The following is a 17,917-nucleotide window of genomic DNA, read 5'->3' as shown; positions in this document are numbered from 1 at the left end:
AACAGAAAAAAAAACCAGAAAAGGTATCAGAAAAAGATAAGAAATATCAGAAAAAAAGAATATGAAAAAGAATCAGAGAGAAAGTGAAAAACGAGTCAGTCAAGAAAAGTCGGAAAAAGTTTAGAAAAATGCATCAGATCAAGAGTCAAAAATACAGTAAGACGAAGCACAAAGAATCTTAAAGGAATCAGAAAGAGTTGCAAAATGGTCAGTCTTAAAGGGCGAGAAAAAGAGTTAGAAAAATGTCAGACGAAGAATAAGAAAAAGACCAGAAAATAAATATGAATATCATCAAAAGAGGGCGAAATTAGAATAAACGAAGGAGTAAAGTCTCCCAAAAGAGTGAATGCGCAAATCAGAGAGAGAGAGAGAGAGAGAGAGATTGAGAGTTTTAAAAGGGTAGGCAAAATTAGTAAAAGAGTAAGTAAAGGGGGTTGGAAATTGGTCAAAAAAGGATTAGACAGAAAATCTTAAAACAGTCGAAAAGCATGACAAAGAATTAGAAAAAGGGTCAAGGATGGGTTAGAACAGGATCAGAAGAAGAGTCAGGTAAAAAGTCGCAAAAAGAGTTCGAGTAAAAGTCATTGAAATAGTCCTAAAAGAGTCAGGCAAATAGTAAGAAAAACGTTAGAAACAGAGTCGGAAATAAAATCAGATAAAGGATCCGAAAGGGGTCAGAAAAAGTTTGGAAAAAAAGATTCAGATGAATGTCAAAAAAAGAATTAGACAAATGGTCGAAATAGGGTTAGAAAAAAAGTAAAAAGTAATAGAAGAAGTCAGTAAAAAAGAAAAATAGACAGTGAAAAAAAAAAAGAATCTGAGAAAGGACAGAAAATTAATCAGAAAAACTGTAGAAAAAGCGTCTTAAAAGAATCAGAAAAAATTTAAAAGCGAGTCTGAAAAATAGTAAATAAAAGCTTAAAAAAAGAAACAGAAAAGGTGGTTGGAAAAGAGTCAGGAAAGGAGAGAAAAAAACCAAAGAGGTGTCACAAAAAAGTTAGAAGAATGGTGAGAAAAAAGTCCATATCAAGAAAAGGGTCAGCAAAGTATCAGAATGTAAGTCAAAAAAGCGTCAAAAAAGCGTTAGAAAAGGGTCAGAAAACTATCAGAAGAAGAGTAAGAAAAAGATCATAAAATTGTCTGTAAAGGGTTAGAAGCAAAAGGAGAACAAATGCCGATGATGCAGAAGCAAGACGAACTATGATAGAGCAGCCTAAATAAAATTTTATTCTCCAATGGTTTCAGACCAAAACCCGCTATACGTTCTGTTTCACCCGCCAAATTCATCAGACATCGCTCAATCTGGTTTTCATTTGTTCTGATCTGACGGCGACGGATCGCATCACAAAAATGAAAAAAGAATCAAATTAAATTTCACATTCTAAGTGTCTTTTACTTTTTTTTTCTTTCTTACAGCTCGAATGCATCCGCATCCTGACGGATCTGTTCACCGACATCAGCCGACAGCTGATGGCAATCCACGCGAAGAAATCCGCCCACGAGTGCCTGTTCAGCCCGCAGCACATGACCAGCACCATGTGTCAGCAGTACTTCCTGCTGATCGGTCGCATGTGCCGCACCGAAAGGGGACTCGGCGTGCTAACCAATACGGATGTGTTCAAAGAGTAAGTCCACGGTCCGTGGATCGAACCATGAAACCAAATTTTAATATTTTCCCTTACCGCAGGCTGACGACGATCGTTACGAAAACCAACCATCTGTGCTACGTCAAGCTGATCGTGTCCGGACTGGACTACAGTCTGCACGGAGAACCTCGGAAGATCCTGCAGTGGGCACTGCTGGAGCACCAGTCGGCAAAAGCGCGCCTGTACTGCACCCAGTTTCTGCGGGTTCTGCTGCGCGCCCGGCTGCCGGACTTCGAAGTTTGGGGAGTTCCACTGCTGCTAAAGCTGGTGAAGCAGGACAAACGTCAGGCTCGGTGCGTTCAGCTGGCGGCGCTGGAAATCCTAGAGGAAGCTTGCTACGAGCGTGTCTACCTGGAGGAAGTGGTAAACGTGTGGCCCAATCTGGCCCAGGTTAACGATCACGGCAAGCTAGTGATGATGAAGTTCTACTCGATCCCGCGAGGGCTGAATCATCCGCGGGCCGGTATTAAGGACGAAATCGAACTGTGGGAAAGGAGCTACAATAAAAGGTTGGTTGTTGCTTCAACTGTGGATAACATACAGTTTTAACTTATTGGTTTGTTCTATAGATACGTTCTGCTGATTGAGGCGGACATCCACGCTTACCTAACGCAGCACAGCAAAACGGAGGACGGAACCTACAGTCGAAGGCACTGCGCGCAGCGCACGGGGATCGCCCCGCCCAATATGTTACCGCATCTGTACGGACAACTGGTGCAGACAAACCAGGGACTTTCCAACTTGCAAACTCACGGTAATCTTACGAATCTGATTGACACGCTAGTGCAGGCTAAATGCGGCAACGAGCGGGAGGTACTCACGCTGAAGGCTGCCATGTGGGCTTTGGGTCACTTCAGTACAAGCAAAGATGGGGTAACCTATTTGAGCGAATCCCGAGTGCAGGTTTACGAACGCTTTGTTCAACTGGCCAAATACGCCGAAGTGTATTCGGTCCGATCGACGGCCCTGAACTGCCTTTGCTTGGTGGCCACCACCCAGCTTGGAGCAGACGTCCTGCAGAAACTAAACTGGATTGCTGTGCGACACGATAGGAACACCTGCTGGCCAGTGTATGAACCGGAGGAGTGGTTCCCCCGACAGTTCAATACACCGGTTCGACACAACTACTCGCTGGCACCTTATAACTACACGGCCCTGCTAGGGGATAACGAAGAAGGGTATGTCAAATTCAATAACCTCCCAATTGATAGTCCCAATTTCTACTCTAATTTTTAGCCTTCTACCAACCGACGGTGACGACCAGCAGCTGATTGTTTCCCGGATGGAGAGTACATCGGTCGGCGAGGATCAAAGCGATTGCGCTGACCCCTCGGCCAGTTTAGCTAACCGCTCGCGAACCCTGCCGGAAAGTGTTCTTGCCACCAGTCGCACTCCGGTCTTCCAGAAACACAAGCGTTCGCTGTCCGAATCGAAAACAACCGACGGTATCAGTCTGATGGGAACGATACCGCCAACAGCAGGTCAACAGAACAGCGTGGTTCCCCCAGCTCCGGCATCCTTCCAAATGAACCCCTACTCGAGCCGAACCCGTTACAACTCGGGCACCGATTCGAACACCTCCGGTGTCAGCAGCTACGAGTCGATCTTCGGTGGTCGCTTCCACTCGGACATGATGCAGCAAAGTCAACTTTCGCCCATTCCCAGCAGTTCGAACTTGATCGATTTGAAGAAAGCTTCCTCGAAGGAACGCTACCGACGGACGTCGCTGACCGGGCTTCCGCTGCGTGAATCGAACGTCATGTCCGCTCAGGACCTGCACGGCTATCACACGCTGCGCATCCTGCGCCGGCGCTGTCGGCCGATGCTTTCCGAGTCCGCAGCGGACGAGCTGGCCGAAATGATGGACGAAACGATGGCCAGCGTAACGTCTTCGTCGTCCACGTCGACCATTTCCCGCTTTCGGCTGCGCGCGTCCAAGTCGCTGTCCGAGCAGCAGCGCAAGCTGAAGGTGCGCAGCCTCGATCGGAACTGTAGCTTCAACGCGATGATGGGGTGAGTACCTAGAGCAGCGATTGGTTCAATGGAGGAAGACTCTGACTTTGGTTAATTTTTTTTGTATTTTGAAAGGTACGACGACTTTCGACAAAGCGTTCGATTGAAGCAACAACGGCATCAGCTGCAGTCGGATATCCGCGGCCCTTGCTATGCTGGTAAGTTTTTGATATTTTGAATTTTCTGAATTTACGATTGTTATTTAGATTGCTGGATATAAAATGAAATGTTGTTCAAGGTGAATGTAATTTATCGCCAGCGTTTATGCAAAATTTGTCTAAGAAAAAAAAAGTTCTTCAAAAACGGCTATGGATTTTAAGTTGCTGTGTAATATTGAACGAGGAGAATACACAGAGCCGTAGCGTGACATTGGGGCGCCCTTGGTGAAACCCCGATTTAGCACTACCAATAAAAAGCAAAGCCTTGGGTTTATACCGAGTTTAGACATTACCCTTCTTCATCGACAGACTTCCCAGCCGGCTGTTTTAGAGTACAGGAAAATTAAGGGGACAGTAAAACGATCCTACTGACTCTATCTAGCAAGCATCGCCTAGCCGTAATTCGAACATACGACGAATGGTTTGTTAGACCAGCATCGTACCTAGAAGCTAACTGGTCGGCACTCCCTCTCCCATTCCCCAGTACTCCCTCGTTTCTTTAATCCGTGTTCCTTTCAAGTTTATTATTTTTGATAAGATTTTAACCAAATATTTTTATCAGATTTGGTTCCAAATTTTGTAACAAATTTTGAAACAGATTTGGACTAGATTCTGGATCAGATTTTGGACCATTCCGGACCAGAACTAGATTGCGAACCGCATTTTTTCATCAGATTTTGGAACAGAATTTTGAATCACATTTTTAGTCAGATTTTTTACCAGGTTTTACATCAGACTTTGCACTAGATGTTGGACACAGTTTCTAGACCTGGTCTGGACCACACTCTACTCTGGATCTGTCTCAGAGTTGTACCGGGTTTTGAATAAGATTACATTTTGAATCTCATTTTTGATCAGATTCTGAACATAAACTAGATCTTAGATCTGCATCAGATTCTAAATTAGATTTTGAACCAGTTTCAGAACCTGGACAAGATTGTGAGCTTTGCCCCGATGCTGGACCACATTTTCTGTCAAGTTTCGGGTCAGATTTTACATCAAATTTGGGATACAATTTTTGAGGCACATTCTTGAACCAAATTTTGGCAGATTGTTCGTTTTCGGTCAGGAAGTAAAAATTCAAAATTTGGTGCCGATCGGACATACCCGGAAAATAGCCGTTTTTGCAAAACCTCTTATTTTCTTTTGCTTATATCTCGGAAATTTTCTTTTTGTTATGACGAACATCATAGTTTGTGTCTTACGTGCTGTGATATTTATTGACTAATTTACGTGTGAAATTGCAAGTGTACAGAGGAATTTTTGTTTCCAGAGTGTACCTTAAAAGGATTATTATCAAGATAAGTAGAAGTTCAGTAGCAACTGCTACTTGTTATTGAATTATTAACGAAATAATTTTGCAGCCGGCTTCGCCGCTGCCGTATTGTGATAAACCTTTTGTTTTTGTCTCTATTGCCTGTGTGCGCTGTCGTAGCGTCCACCGTGCTAGGCAATATGGAATGTGCAAAGTGTAATGGGAACGTATTCATCAATGATCTTGTCTGCTGCCACCGCTGCGGCGGGAGCTTTCACTCTCGCTGCGGTGGAATAAGTGGACCTGCTGTAAAATTGATCAATGCAAGCGATAATGTACTGTTCAAGTGTGATGGCTGTCTATCAGTTCAGAGTTGTGACGAGCAGAATGTTTTTGCGGTTTCGGATATCATGTTGATGAAAGGTGAGATCAAGAAGATTTCAGACTCCATCGCAGATATCCAAAACAACATTGCTGCTCAGATAGACAACGCGTTTAAGAGCGGGATGGAAGAGTTGGGATTAAAAGTAAATGGTGCTATAACTGATAGATTTCTCGGCTTTGAAAAAGTTATGCTTGAAAAAATGAAAAATATGGCTGGGTCATTTTTTGAAATGAAACGTAATCAGGAATTAGTAGTTATGAACGAACATGTTTCAGATTCGGAAAAATTGAGCGTGAAAAGTAAAAAGCGTAAATTAAATGATAGCGGTAGTAATGCGAATAATGAAGAGGAAGAGGTAACCTTTGCTAGCGTTTTGAAAGGGAATGTAAAGAAACGTAAGGCTGGTCCAGTTATAGTGATTAAACCTAAAGAGTCCTCCCAGAGTAGTGAGGCTAGACGGGATTTTTTAAAATCGAAATTAAATCCAAAAACACACAAGATAAGTAACTTTAAAAACGGGAAAGATGGCTCGGTTATTGTTGAGTGTGCAACAAAAGATATTGTGGAACACGTGAAAAAAGGCATTGAAAGTAATCTTGGTGAAAGTTACACTGCTGTTGTTCCCATTCCCCCGGTGCCAAGGTTAAAAGTAATGGGCATGAGTGATCAGTATTCTTCTGATGTCTTCATTGACTTTTTAAGAAGTCAAAATGAGGATATTTCCATAGATCAAGTCAAGGTTGTTAATATGTACGAGAATCCACGTTTCAAGTATAATAAGTTCAATGCGATAATTGAAGTTGACAAACAGACTTACAACTGTTTATTGACTTCAAAAAAAGTGAATGTCGGTTGGGATCGATGCAATATTGCTCCGGCAATTAATTTTTTTGAGATGCTTCAAATGTGGAGAATTCGGGCACAAAAGTACGGATTGTAAGAATGACGAAACGTGCTCTTTGTGCAGTGAAAAACACAGAACATCTGATTGTACGTCCACTGTTTCGAAATGTGTTAATTGTATTAAATTCAATAAAGAACGTAAAATGAATTTGGACGTTAACCACGCAGCATCTAGTTCAGCATGCTTAGTTGAAATTGTATGAGCAGAAAAAAGGCAGTGCACATTTCGATAAATAGCAACCAAACTCTAAGAGAAATGTGAATAAATTTGACATAATATATTTGAATATTGCTGGGTTATCTACAAACTACGTTGCGTTGCGACAGATTGTAGAAGAAAAACGTCCATCTTTGATATGTTTGTCAGAAACACATATTGTAGATATTGATGCATTTGATCAATATTCTATACCGGGATACAAAATATCTGCCTGTTGTTCACATTCAAGGCATACTGGAGGGGTTGCTATTTATGTCAAAGAATCTGTTCAATTTATTCTTCGCTACAACGAAGCAACCGATTGTAATTGGTTCTTAGGCATAACAGTGGAAAGCGGCATGAAGATGGGAAATTATGGTGTTATTTATCACTCTCCCAGTTCTAGCGACCAACGATTTATAGAGATATTAGAAAATTGGTTTGAGATATTCGTGGATTGTAGTAGATTTACTATGATTACGGGAGATTTCAACATAAATTGGCGCGATAACTATAATTCGAATCATTTGAAGCGATTAGCGGAATTCTTTAATTTAAAACAAATAATTAAAGAATATACGCGTATTTCCAGGTTCAGTAGAACTTTAATAGACCACGTTTACGTTAACTTTGACTCTGTTTTGGCAGTGGTGTGCCCTGAGTTAAAAATTACTGATCATGAGACGATAGTAATAAATATCGATTGTAGCATGAACAGTAGTAGTAGTCTGGTGAAATTAAAGACCTGGAAAAATTACTCGAAACAAAAGGTATCGGAACTTGTTGCTCGAAGCTTGGATTCTCCATTAACAGGGAGCCTAGATCAGAAAACGGCGGTGCTTAATGACACCTTAAAAGCATGTACCAATCAGTTAGTCAAACAAAAGTTCGTTGTTATTCGGAACTCGAATAGCTGGTACAATTTGGATTTGCTGCGCCTTAAACGCAAAAGAGACAAATGGTACAAAAAGTTTTGTAAAACAAATAGAAGTGATCATTGGTACAACTATACCGTTTCGCGGAATATGTATTCACAGTCTCTAAACAAGACACGGAGTGAATATATACAGAGGAAAATTGATCAACACAAAAACAACAGCAAAGAGTTATGGAGAATACTCAAATCTTTGTTAAAACCTGGCGATTGTAAACCGCGGTCCATAACTTTTAACGGCACTGAAGAGCAATCTGAACAAACAATCGCTTCTAAGTTTAATAATTATTTCATCGATAGTGTTTCTTCAATTAATCAATCTATTGAATTAGTTGATGAACCAGATGAAATAAAACAACCGATTGCCACTAACTGTTGTTTCAGCGATTTTCATCCAATAACATTAGTAGAACTTAAAAATATTTGTTTTTCGTTGCAAAAAACGACTGGAATTCATAATGTTAACGCTAGAGTTGTACAAGATTGCTTTCATGTCATTGGACACGACCTGCTGAGCCTTATAAATGAATCATTGCAAACTGGGCACGTGCCACATGTTTGGAAGGAATCGTTAGTGGTTCCAATTCAAAAAATTGCTGGGACGATTAAAGCCGAAGAGTTTCGCCCTATCAATATGCACACTTTAGAAAAAAATTTAGAGCTTGTTGTAAAAGGCCTGCTGTTGAACTATATTAACAATAACGATTTGCTAATACCAGAGCAATCAGGATATCGGGAAGATCATTCTTGTGAAACTGCATTAAATTTGGTGTTAGCAAAATGGAAAGAGAATATTGAGCGTAAAGATACTATTGTTGCGGTGTTTTTGAATTTGAAACGTGCTTTTGAAACGATTTCTAGGCCCTTATTGTTGCAAACAGTAACGCGCTTCGGAATAACGAGTAATGCATATAAATGGTTTGAGAGTTACTTATGTGACAGAACTCAAAAGACAATTTTTAATGATTTTATCTCAGATCCCGTGAGGAACACTCTAGGTGTACCCCAAGGGAGTGTATTAGGGCCTCTATTATTCATTATGTACATTAATGACATGAGACGAGTCTTACGTTTCTGTGACATCAATCTTTTCGCTGATGATACTGTGTTGTTCATAGCAGCTAAAAATCTCGATTATGCCATAACACACTTGAATGTAGATTTGCGCTCGCTGAGTAGAATGTTGAAATTCAAACAACTGAAGTTGAATACCAGTAAAACCAAATTCATGGTAATATCGCGCAACCGTTTGAATGATCACGTTGATGTAGAGATTGACGGTGAAATCATTGAACGGGTACACGAGATTAAATATCTTGGAGTAATTATTGATGACAAACTCAAGTTCAATACCCATATTGACAATGTCATCACAAAATTGCCAAGAAGTACGGGATTCTCTGTCGTTTGAAAAAAGAGCTGAATACTTTTAGTAAGATTCATCTCTATAAATCAATCATCTCTCCCCACTTAGATTTTTGCACTTCCATATTATTCTTAGCGAATGAATCACAAATATCGAGGTTACAGTGTTTACAAAATAAAATCATGCGTTTGATTTTGCAATGCAATAGATTCACTTCCTCAACGTTGATGCTGGACGCTTTGCAATGGTTGTCGGTGAACAATGGTGTTCATATTCAAAGTAGTTAATGGATTGCTGCCTCGATATTTGTGTGATCGAATTGTAAGGGGAAGTGACATCCATAGATATAATACTAGAAATGCGGCAGAGATTAGAACACCTAATTTTATAACTAGTGCTTCTCAAAATTCTTTGTTCTTTAAGGGAATTAAGATATATAATTCGATACCTAGGCACATCAGACGTACAACGACACTATCAGAATTTAAGAGACAATGCATTTCACACGTAAAGGCTGTATTTTGAGTTTTTTTTTAGTATATTTTTTTTAATGTAAATAATATTTGACGAAGTTCTTGCTACTGATTATTTAATTTGGACATTTGTTAATCAAGTATTTGTTAGAGATTAATAACGCACATTAAAACTATTATGTTCGTCACCATGGTGATGATGGATTTTGTAATTGTTGATGTAGTTAAAAAAAAAATAGAGTAGTCTTCAAAGGTTTGAGAACCGCGCGCGTTAAGCAGATATAGAGGACTGATTTTAAATTTGACTGTTCTTTCTATTAGAAATATATAACCCTACTACTAGTAATTGACAAATTCGTGAGTGTTCAGGAAGATTTGGATGCTTCTGCTTGTTATTAGATGTGTATTTTCCGAGCCAGTCAAGGATTTTTTCGGGTTGGAAATTTTCTTGACTTCCCTGGGTGGGGATGCCCTTATAAGTCTCATATTAAGTTGAAGGTTGGACTTTGCTTTGCTTGCTGATTACAGCGGGAATGGCCTCGTCGGGACTGCGTCGACTTAGTAGCGGGCTAAACTGGGTATCGGCTTAACCAAAATGATATGAACATCTTGGTAACTGACAGTAGGTTGCAAATTGATACTGGAGATTCTTGGTTTGGCAATAACTTGAAAAATCATATATTTTTAATAGTTGTAACTTGTATTTGAATACTATCGCAGGAATTTATATCTGTGTCAAAAACCAGATCGTTTTGTTTGCTTACCTGGTTCAAATGTATATTCACTAATTATCTGTTAGATAAATCGACTACCTCAAACCTTTGTAGGGGAATGAGGTGGGCTCCATCATCATCAGATCATCAGATTTTTTTGCATAAGAACCACTTATCGCCCTGACGTATTCTTTGCCGATCCCGAGATACAGCGTTTTAAAGCAAGCTATCTGCCATTTTTTATGTAAAACCAAGAACCAAAAATCTTCTTCTTGAAGCAGTGATTCTCTACGCAATGTAAAAATACTTTGGCATATCAGAAAAGCTTTTATACAGTATATAAAAAATTTCTCTTAACAGTGTTGACAACTTTTCAGTTTCCCGCATGATTAGTTACATTAATTAAGGGAATATCAGTTTCCTAGCAAAAATAAACACAATAAACAAGGAAGGTAAGAGCCCGTGTCTATTAGCGAGATGGAAAATAGTTTACAAGGCTATTATCAAACAACTAACGTATATTGTACGCCTTTGCTTCAAGTAATATTGCTTCATCTAGCGCTATAAATCAAACTAAAAACTGAAAAGCTACCAACACTGTTAAGAAAAACTTTGTTATAATACTGTATAAATGCTTTCCCGATATGGCAAAGTATTTTTACATTGCGTAGAGAATCACTGCTTCAATAAAAAGATATTTTGCTCTTAGCTTTACATAAAAAAATGGGAGATTGCTTGCTTTAAAATGCTGTATCTCGGGATTGGCAAAGAACACCTCGGGGCGATAAGTGATTCTTATGCAAAAAAATCTTCCAAACACGATGAAGTTGGAATTTTTGAGATCAAATTGTTTTCATAGAGAGAAAAATGTAAATTTAGTTTTCAAATTGAGTTTAAAAATATTTGGCAGAACTGGTGCCTAAAAATAATATCTTTTTCGAATTCCTTGAGTACCTAATTACCTTTGAAAATGTGGAAATAGTGTTTTTCTAAACCCAATATTTTCCGAGATATAAGCAAAATAAAATAAGAGGTTTTGACAAAAAGGAGTATTTTCCTTGAAAAATGAAGTGCTCTAATAAATCGAGGGAATGTCCGATTTGTACCAAATTTTGGATTTTTACTTCCTAATCGAAAACGAACAATCTGGCAAAATTTGGTTCAAATCCGTGACGGTCGATTACAGGGGTCTCGGACCCTGTAAATTCTAGACTCGAAACTCTGGACCAGATTCTAAACTACATCTTTAATTAGATTCTGGCCCTATTTTGGACCAGATTTTGAACCTGAACCGAATGTTGGATCTCCATCAGGATTTGCGCCGGATTTTGTACCACATATTTTAAAAATTTGGACCAGGTTTTGGATAATATTTTGGACCACATTTTTGATCAGATTTTGGATCAGATGATTCAGATGTGGAACCAGATGTTGACCCACATTCAGGAGCAAGATAAGATTTTGAGCCTAAACCAGATTCTGGAGCACATTTTTTATCAGATTTTGGATCAACCAGATTTTCGATTTTATCAGATTATGAATCTGGACTATTAGTCGTGGACCACATTTTTTCTAAAATTTTGTTTCAGATTTTGGAACAGATTTGGTCTAGATCGTGGACTATGTTTTGGAGCACATTTTTTATCAGGTTTTGGATCAGATTCTAGACCTTGGTCCAGAGCGTCGTAGCGTGACATTGTGGTGGCTTTCGCGAAGATATCCCCTCGTTTCTTAATTATTTTTTAGAATTAGACTGTCATACATGATTTGTACAGCTCGCTATATCTAGTACTTCGCTACACTCGAGAGTGCCTTATTGAGCTTCAGGCCGTTTTTGGTGTCCGCTAGAGCTACGGTCGGGCCAATTACAGCATTAAAATCATGCAACTTGAAGTTTTTAGGTTTTTTTTTATTAGATTGCAATTTGAGAAACAGAATACGGAAAAAATAATAACCTGGCGTAGTTAGAAACGAGGTGGGTGGGAGTACTACTAGGAAGTGTCTTAGAATCATTTTGCTAACAAACGAGATACAGTCTTCAATAAATATAGCCAATTTATCTGTTTCGCTGCCGACGTGGAAATTATCGGAAGGACGTTCCAGGTGGTTACTGGGCAGTATAGCAGATTGAAACGTGAAGCAATGAAGGTTGGATTAGTGGTGAATACGTCTAAAAACCAAATATCTGTTAGTAGGGGGAACCGAGCGCTAAAATGGTGCTCGCCTTGTTGTTCAGTTGTTACCAGACGCAGAGGTGCGCAGCGAACGTGTGTTCGATGGTTAGACAAAGTGGAGTAAGACCTGGACCTGAAAGACGGCTAAAAGACGATTGAAAGACGGCTGATGGATGGTTGAAATACGATTGAAAAATGACTGAAAAACAACTGAAAGACGGCTGAAAAATGACAGAAAGACGATTGCAAGATTAGTGAAAGGTGGCTGAAAGACGACTCAAAGACGGCTGAAAGACGAAAGAAAGTCATCTGAAAGACAACTGAAAGAAGGCTGCTTGATGATAGAAAGACTACTGAAAGAGACGATTCAAAGATAACTGAAAGACGACTAAAGGACGATGGAAAAACAACGGAAAAGCGATTGAAAGACAAATGAAAGACGGCTGAAAAATGACTGAAAGACTACCGAAGGACTACATAAAGGTGACTGAAAGATGGCTGAGAAGACGAAAGAGGATTGAAAGAAAACTGAAAGTGGATGGAAGACGACTGAAAGACCGCGGAAAGAGGATTGATGTACCCCTGAAAGTCGACCGAAAGATGTCTGAAGTCGACTGAAACACGGTTGAAAACAACTCAAAGATTGAAGAACTGGTAAAAGACGATTTAAAAAAACGGCTGAAAGATGAAAGAAGACACGTAAAAAGTCCAAAATGCGCTGAATCGCGATACATGCCAGAATATGGTCGGGAAAACATGTGCACGGATGCTCTACACCCCAATAGTTGACGAAAACGCATTGCCTCTATGGATGATGAGACCTACGTAAAAGCGGATTTGCGGCAGTTTCCGAGACTTCGGTTTTTCTCTGCTCATCATAAGTTCGACAGAACAGAAGAAGCAGACGCTTCTGTAGACACTTCCTGAGACAGATCCGCCCATTTACAGTCTCGGCAGTCACGAACGGCGCACTCCGTTTGCCACATGAGCAGATCCGCTTGCCAAATCATGTATTTCTTGGCAAACTTTAAAAGTTTCTGCTTCCTTACTTCCTTCGGAATATCAAACTTGTGCTGGGCGGTGAAGAACAGTAGCCCCGAAAGCTGCCGAAAGCCCGCCTAGAAGTAAGTCTCAGCATCCATGATGAGACAATGAGGCTTCGTCAGCATCTGGGTGTACATGTACAGTTTCCGGGCCCATGACTTTCCCACCGTATTTTACCGTTCGTCACGATTTGGAGCCTTCTGCACTTTGTACGTTCCTTGACCCTCTGAACGAAAGACTTGGACAGATTCAACTTTTTGGCCACATCCCTGACCGAAGCATTGGGAGCGTTTAGGAACGCTTCCACGATACCCTTGTGATCCTGATCACTAATAAAACATCCATGCTGACCGCATTTCTCCTTCCGTTCGATGTTCAGAGTTTCGTGGTTACGTTTAACCATAAGACTCACAGTTGAGTGCACGATTTCGAGTTGTTTTCCGATGTCCCGATGAGAGAATTGTGTATTTTCCAGGTGCTTGCGCAAAATCAATTCGCGACGTTCCTTTTCGGGTGACGCCATTTTTTCCAATTTTCGAAAAACTGTAGGAACAAATGAGGGAATCACAAACTATAGCGCGAGTCGAGCAACAGGTAGAATCAATTCTTTTGATGAACCCCTCAACAGCGAAGTTGCAGAAGGAGGCGGAACGAAAGTTAACCTAGCAATGCCCATGGAAGATAGGGATGTCCCAGTATCAGATCTCCGAAAAGTTGGACGAGAAATCGGGTTGCTGAAGTTCAACAAAACCGCTGGTAAGGACCACCTACCGGCATAGCATTATAAATGTGGTCGGGTAACAAGGAGGAGCAACGGCACCTGAGCTATTTCCGAAATCTGGGAGAAGAAGAAGCTACCGCCGGAGGAATGGATGGAACGAGTTTGTCTCATCTACAAAAAAGGGTCTTCGGTCTGAGTGCTTATCGCGACATAACGCAGCCGGCTGTCACCGCAAGCACAATGTATCGCAAGGAATTACCTCATGGAGGTTTTTTACTATCCGACAGATCTTGCAGAAATGTGGGGAGTACAACGTACTCACGCATCGCATCTTTATTGCTTTCAAAGCAGCATACGATACAGTCGATCGAGACCAGGTTTTCTGGATAAACGGACGCAACTGAGCTACATTGAATCGCGGGATGTATTTCTTACGCATCTCGGGGACTCTCGAGTCCCTTCGAGGCACAGCAAGGGTTGCGACAAGGTCCTACTCCGAACGACAATAACCTGAAGCTAATCAACTTCACTGCAGCCAGAGGAATGACTATCTGTAGTACCTATTTTGCACCGTGGAACATTCGGCAGCACACCTGGAAACACCCTAATGGAGAAGTGAAAAGTGTTGGGTACTACTACTGCTGCCACTTCTAGCGAATGGTTTGACGCAGAGTGCCAACGGGTGACTGACGAGAAGAATTGAGTCAGAAGTCACATATTGGCTATAACTGTGAGACGCCAGACCAGTGACAAATACTGAGATGCTAGAGCTGCCGAAAACAAACTTCACCATAGTATGAAACGCCAGCACTGGGATCGCGTTCTTGCGACGGCAGAGAATCACTTCGAGAGGCACGATACGACGTCTTCTTTAAAAACGATCAAAAGGATCTGGAACCGGCCAATGCCAGCTCCTGTTATGTGCAATGAGACTGAGGCCGGTACAGGCAACCTTTGTTAGCGATTATCAGTGCGCTTTTCAAGAGGAACGCTCCATGACGGACCAAATGTCCCAAACCTTGCAACAAATCCTCGCTAAATTTCGAGAATTTAACTTGTAGACCCACAATGTGTTTATTGACTTCAAGGCGGTGTAAGATTCAGTCAGACGGAATGAGCTGCGGCGGATTGTGCTTGAACATGGTGTCCTAACAGAACTGACTAGGCTGATACGTGCTACCCTTGATGGTTCAAAATCAATAACTACTAATTTGGCTCAGTTTACCTCACACTGTATTAAACATTTAGAGGACGGCGCTCCAGTGGATGCCATCTATACAGACATTAAGGCTGCATTTGATCGGGTCGATCACTTCATTCTGGTGCCGAAAATTGCTCGATTGGACGCTTCATATAGCTTCATTGAGTAGCTTTAATCATGCCTGATTAACCTGATTCTCTCACTGTGAAGATTGGAAACGATGAATTATATAGCTCATCAAGTGTACCTCTAGGAAGCAATTCCAGATCGCTGCTATTCTCTATATGTTTGAAAGATATTTATTTTGTTATCTCACCGAGATGCAAATTACTATTTGCGGACGACCTTACGCGATTTGTTTGAATGGTGCTCCGATAAGCAACTGATCCTTAGTATAACTAAATGCTACGTAATCTCGACAGGGTGGATTTTTGGAACCACGCACTATGTTTGGGTCTTTGGGTGTGTCAGGCCGTGCAAACAAAAACTATCATGTTAAGATAATTGTTTACAGGACCGGACTGGTTGTAATCAACGAACAGTAAGTTATTCAATTCAGCTGGTAGATGAAAATGCACACTTCCAGCTAAGTCAATATGTATGCTGATACTCCTAACGTCGATCAATACAAGTCCGCCACGAGATTTTCCGCTGTTCTGTTGAAGACGATAACGCCAGGGAACGGAAAAGCGCTTCCGAATAACTGCTGCAAGTGGATCTGCTGGTCAAGCTAAATCTACAACTGAACGATTTGGTCTTAGCAATTAAAAAGCATCGATTTTAGTTCGAAACCCACGCACGTTCTGGTAGTAAATCAATAGCGGCTTTGAAAGAGCGGCTTTCACTTGTTGATGAGGTACAGAACTGGAAGCAATTGTTTGGAGTTATTGCACATGCCAGGTTTGAATTTTGGGAAGTCCTTTCTGTACATCGACACACAGCTGTCAGGAATGGCTCGACTGCGTTTGGGAAGTCAGGAGCAGGACTTCAACCGGTCCTTTTTTTCTACTGCATTCACATCACCGCACATTCAAATTCACACCGTCTGTTTAGTGGTGGAATACGAACGCTATGTATAACGCCACTAGCAGCTTGCTTAGTCATGCCTCCGTTTTGAACGGTAGAACGAATGCATTTTAAACCTTTTTAACATTTTCGTTTCGATCAAGTTGCCTTTATCGTTTGGAGCAGCGAATGACTGCAAAACAGTCAAGTGACTGGCAGTCACCACGCTAACAAGAAGCAACTGCGCTATCGTATGATTCAATACTACAAAAAAAACAACCACTACATGTTCATGGAAGAAGTCGGTCGGACTCCGAACTTAGATTCTTCGATATGAACGCGCAAAGCGGGAGAACGACTGTTGACTTCTCCTGGGAGGCCGCATGAAGTATAAGACGGCAGCAGCACAAGCGGCAGATTGGCTGGATTCAAAAAACAGTGAAATGATTGTTCAAAAAGCGCAAGTTGAATGCAAAAAGCGTACGCATTCACGCAGTCACATTCAACTTGCGACCCTTTTCAAGCCCTGGTCAGGGCCTACCATTAGATAACATCCGTTTTATGTTATCTACAGTCAATATCATATGATCAATCACCGGCTTTTTCAAACCACACTAACGATTCCGATTTCCCACAGGTATCTGCCTCCCGCGCAACATCCTGGACCTGTTCCCGCAGGAGGAACCCAGCGGTACGTACGTATCGAACTTCACGCTAAACGAACTGGAGGCGAACGTCTACGGCTATGACGCGGACACCAGCAGCAAGGAAAACTACGGCAGCAGCAGCATCCTGATCGTTGACCGTGAGTCGGTCGATTCGCTCAAACTGCTGCGAGCCAGCTCGATGGACAGCACCGGAACGGTCGGTCACCAGCGGGACGAGTGTCTGCAGTGCTGCCGGCGCCGTCGCTACGAACCGTCGGCCACGACGAGCAGCAGCCGCAGCGAGTGTTTCAACTCGTCGGAGAACTCGCTCAGCGAAGAGGTCGACCGGATACGGGTCAGCATTCTGCTGCACGTCCAGCGGATGGCCAACCCCGTCTGGAGCAAGCAAAGCCGAACCCAGCTGTTGGACCTCAAGCAAAAACATGCCGCCGCTTTTCAGGATGTTTGCCTGTATTCGGAAATTTGTCAACAATTGGGCCGGAATACGTACCGGCTGGCATCGAGACGGTTTTTGCAGGAACTCTTTCTGGACTTGGAATTCGATAGTTTCTTTCGAGAAGCGGCTGAAATTGCCAGCTTGAAAGAAGAACGCTCCGTCGTTGGTGGCAGTGAGGGCACATTGAATGGAATATCCTCGGCAGTAATAGTAACGAAACCGAATGTAACAAAACATGTTAGTGGAAGTAATAGGACTAATAGTGCGAAAACTAATCACGACAGCAGCAATAAACAATCAGCGGAAAATAGTTTTAATACAAACGGCGGTATTCAGAATAACAACAACAATAACAACAACAAGACTCCTTCGTTGCAGCTGATAGCTGCAAGCAGAGACGGCGGCGGTGCAAGCAACAACAGTGATGGTGCTTCCACGCTTCACATCACCAGCAGTGGTAAACCGCACCTGATGCGATCGCCTCCGCTGGCAAGTTTGTACGAAACCAGCATCGAAAATCTAACGGAAATGGGTTCAACTCCAAAAGAGGCGAAGCCTTCGCTGCGCGTACAGGCGACCCTTGGACAAATGGAACTGGTAAGTGTCTGCCATCGTTTATAGGT

At 41.7% G+C, this 17,917-nt stretch overlaps 1 protein-coding gene across 1 annotated transcript in view; it reads left to right on the top strand.

Annotated features, from left to right (window-relative positions):
- The window catches only part of LOC128733006 (rapamycin-insensitive companion of mTOR), a 48,365-nt gene that overhangs the window by 21,295 nt on the left and 9,153 nt on the right, over nucleotides 1–17,917 (top strand). The window contains exons 4-9 of the mRNA XM_053826528.1: nucleotides 1,417–1,625; nucleotides 1,688–2,155; nucleotides 2,216–2,824; nucleotides 2,883–3,659; nucleotides 3,735–3,817; nucleotides 16,828–17,891. Of these exons, the coding sequence (XP_053682503.1) occupies nucleotides 1,417–1,625; nucleotides 1,688–2,155; nucleotides 2,216–2,824; nucleotides 2,883–3,659; nucleotides 3,735–3,817; nucleotides 16,828–17,891 (3,210 nt within the window). The remainder of the gene's footprint in view (nucleotides 1–1,416; nucleotides 1,626–1,687; nucleotides 2,156–2,215; nucleotides 2,825–2,882; nucleotides 3,660–3,734; nucleotides 3,818–16,827; nucleotides 17,892–17,917) is intronic.

The sequence above is a fragment of the Sabethes cyaneus genome, chromosome 1 (assembly GCF_943734655.1).
Source record: "Sabethes cyaneus chromosome 1, idSabCyanKW18_F2, whole genome shotgun sequence".
Lineage (NCBI taxonomy): Eukaryota > Metazoa > Arthropoda > Insecta > Diptera > Culicidae > Sabethes > Sabethes cyaneus.
This window is presented reverse-complemented; position numbering and strand designations above follow the sequence as displayed.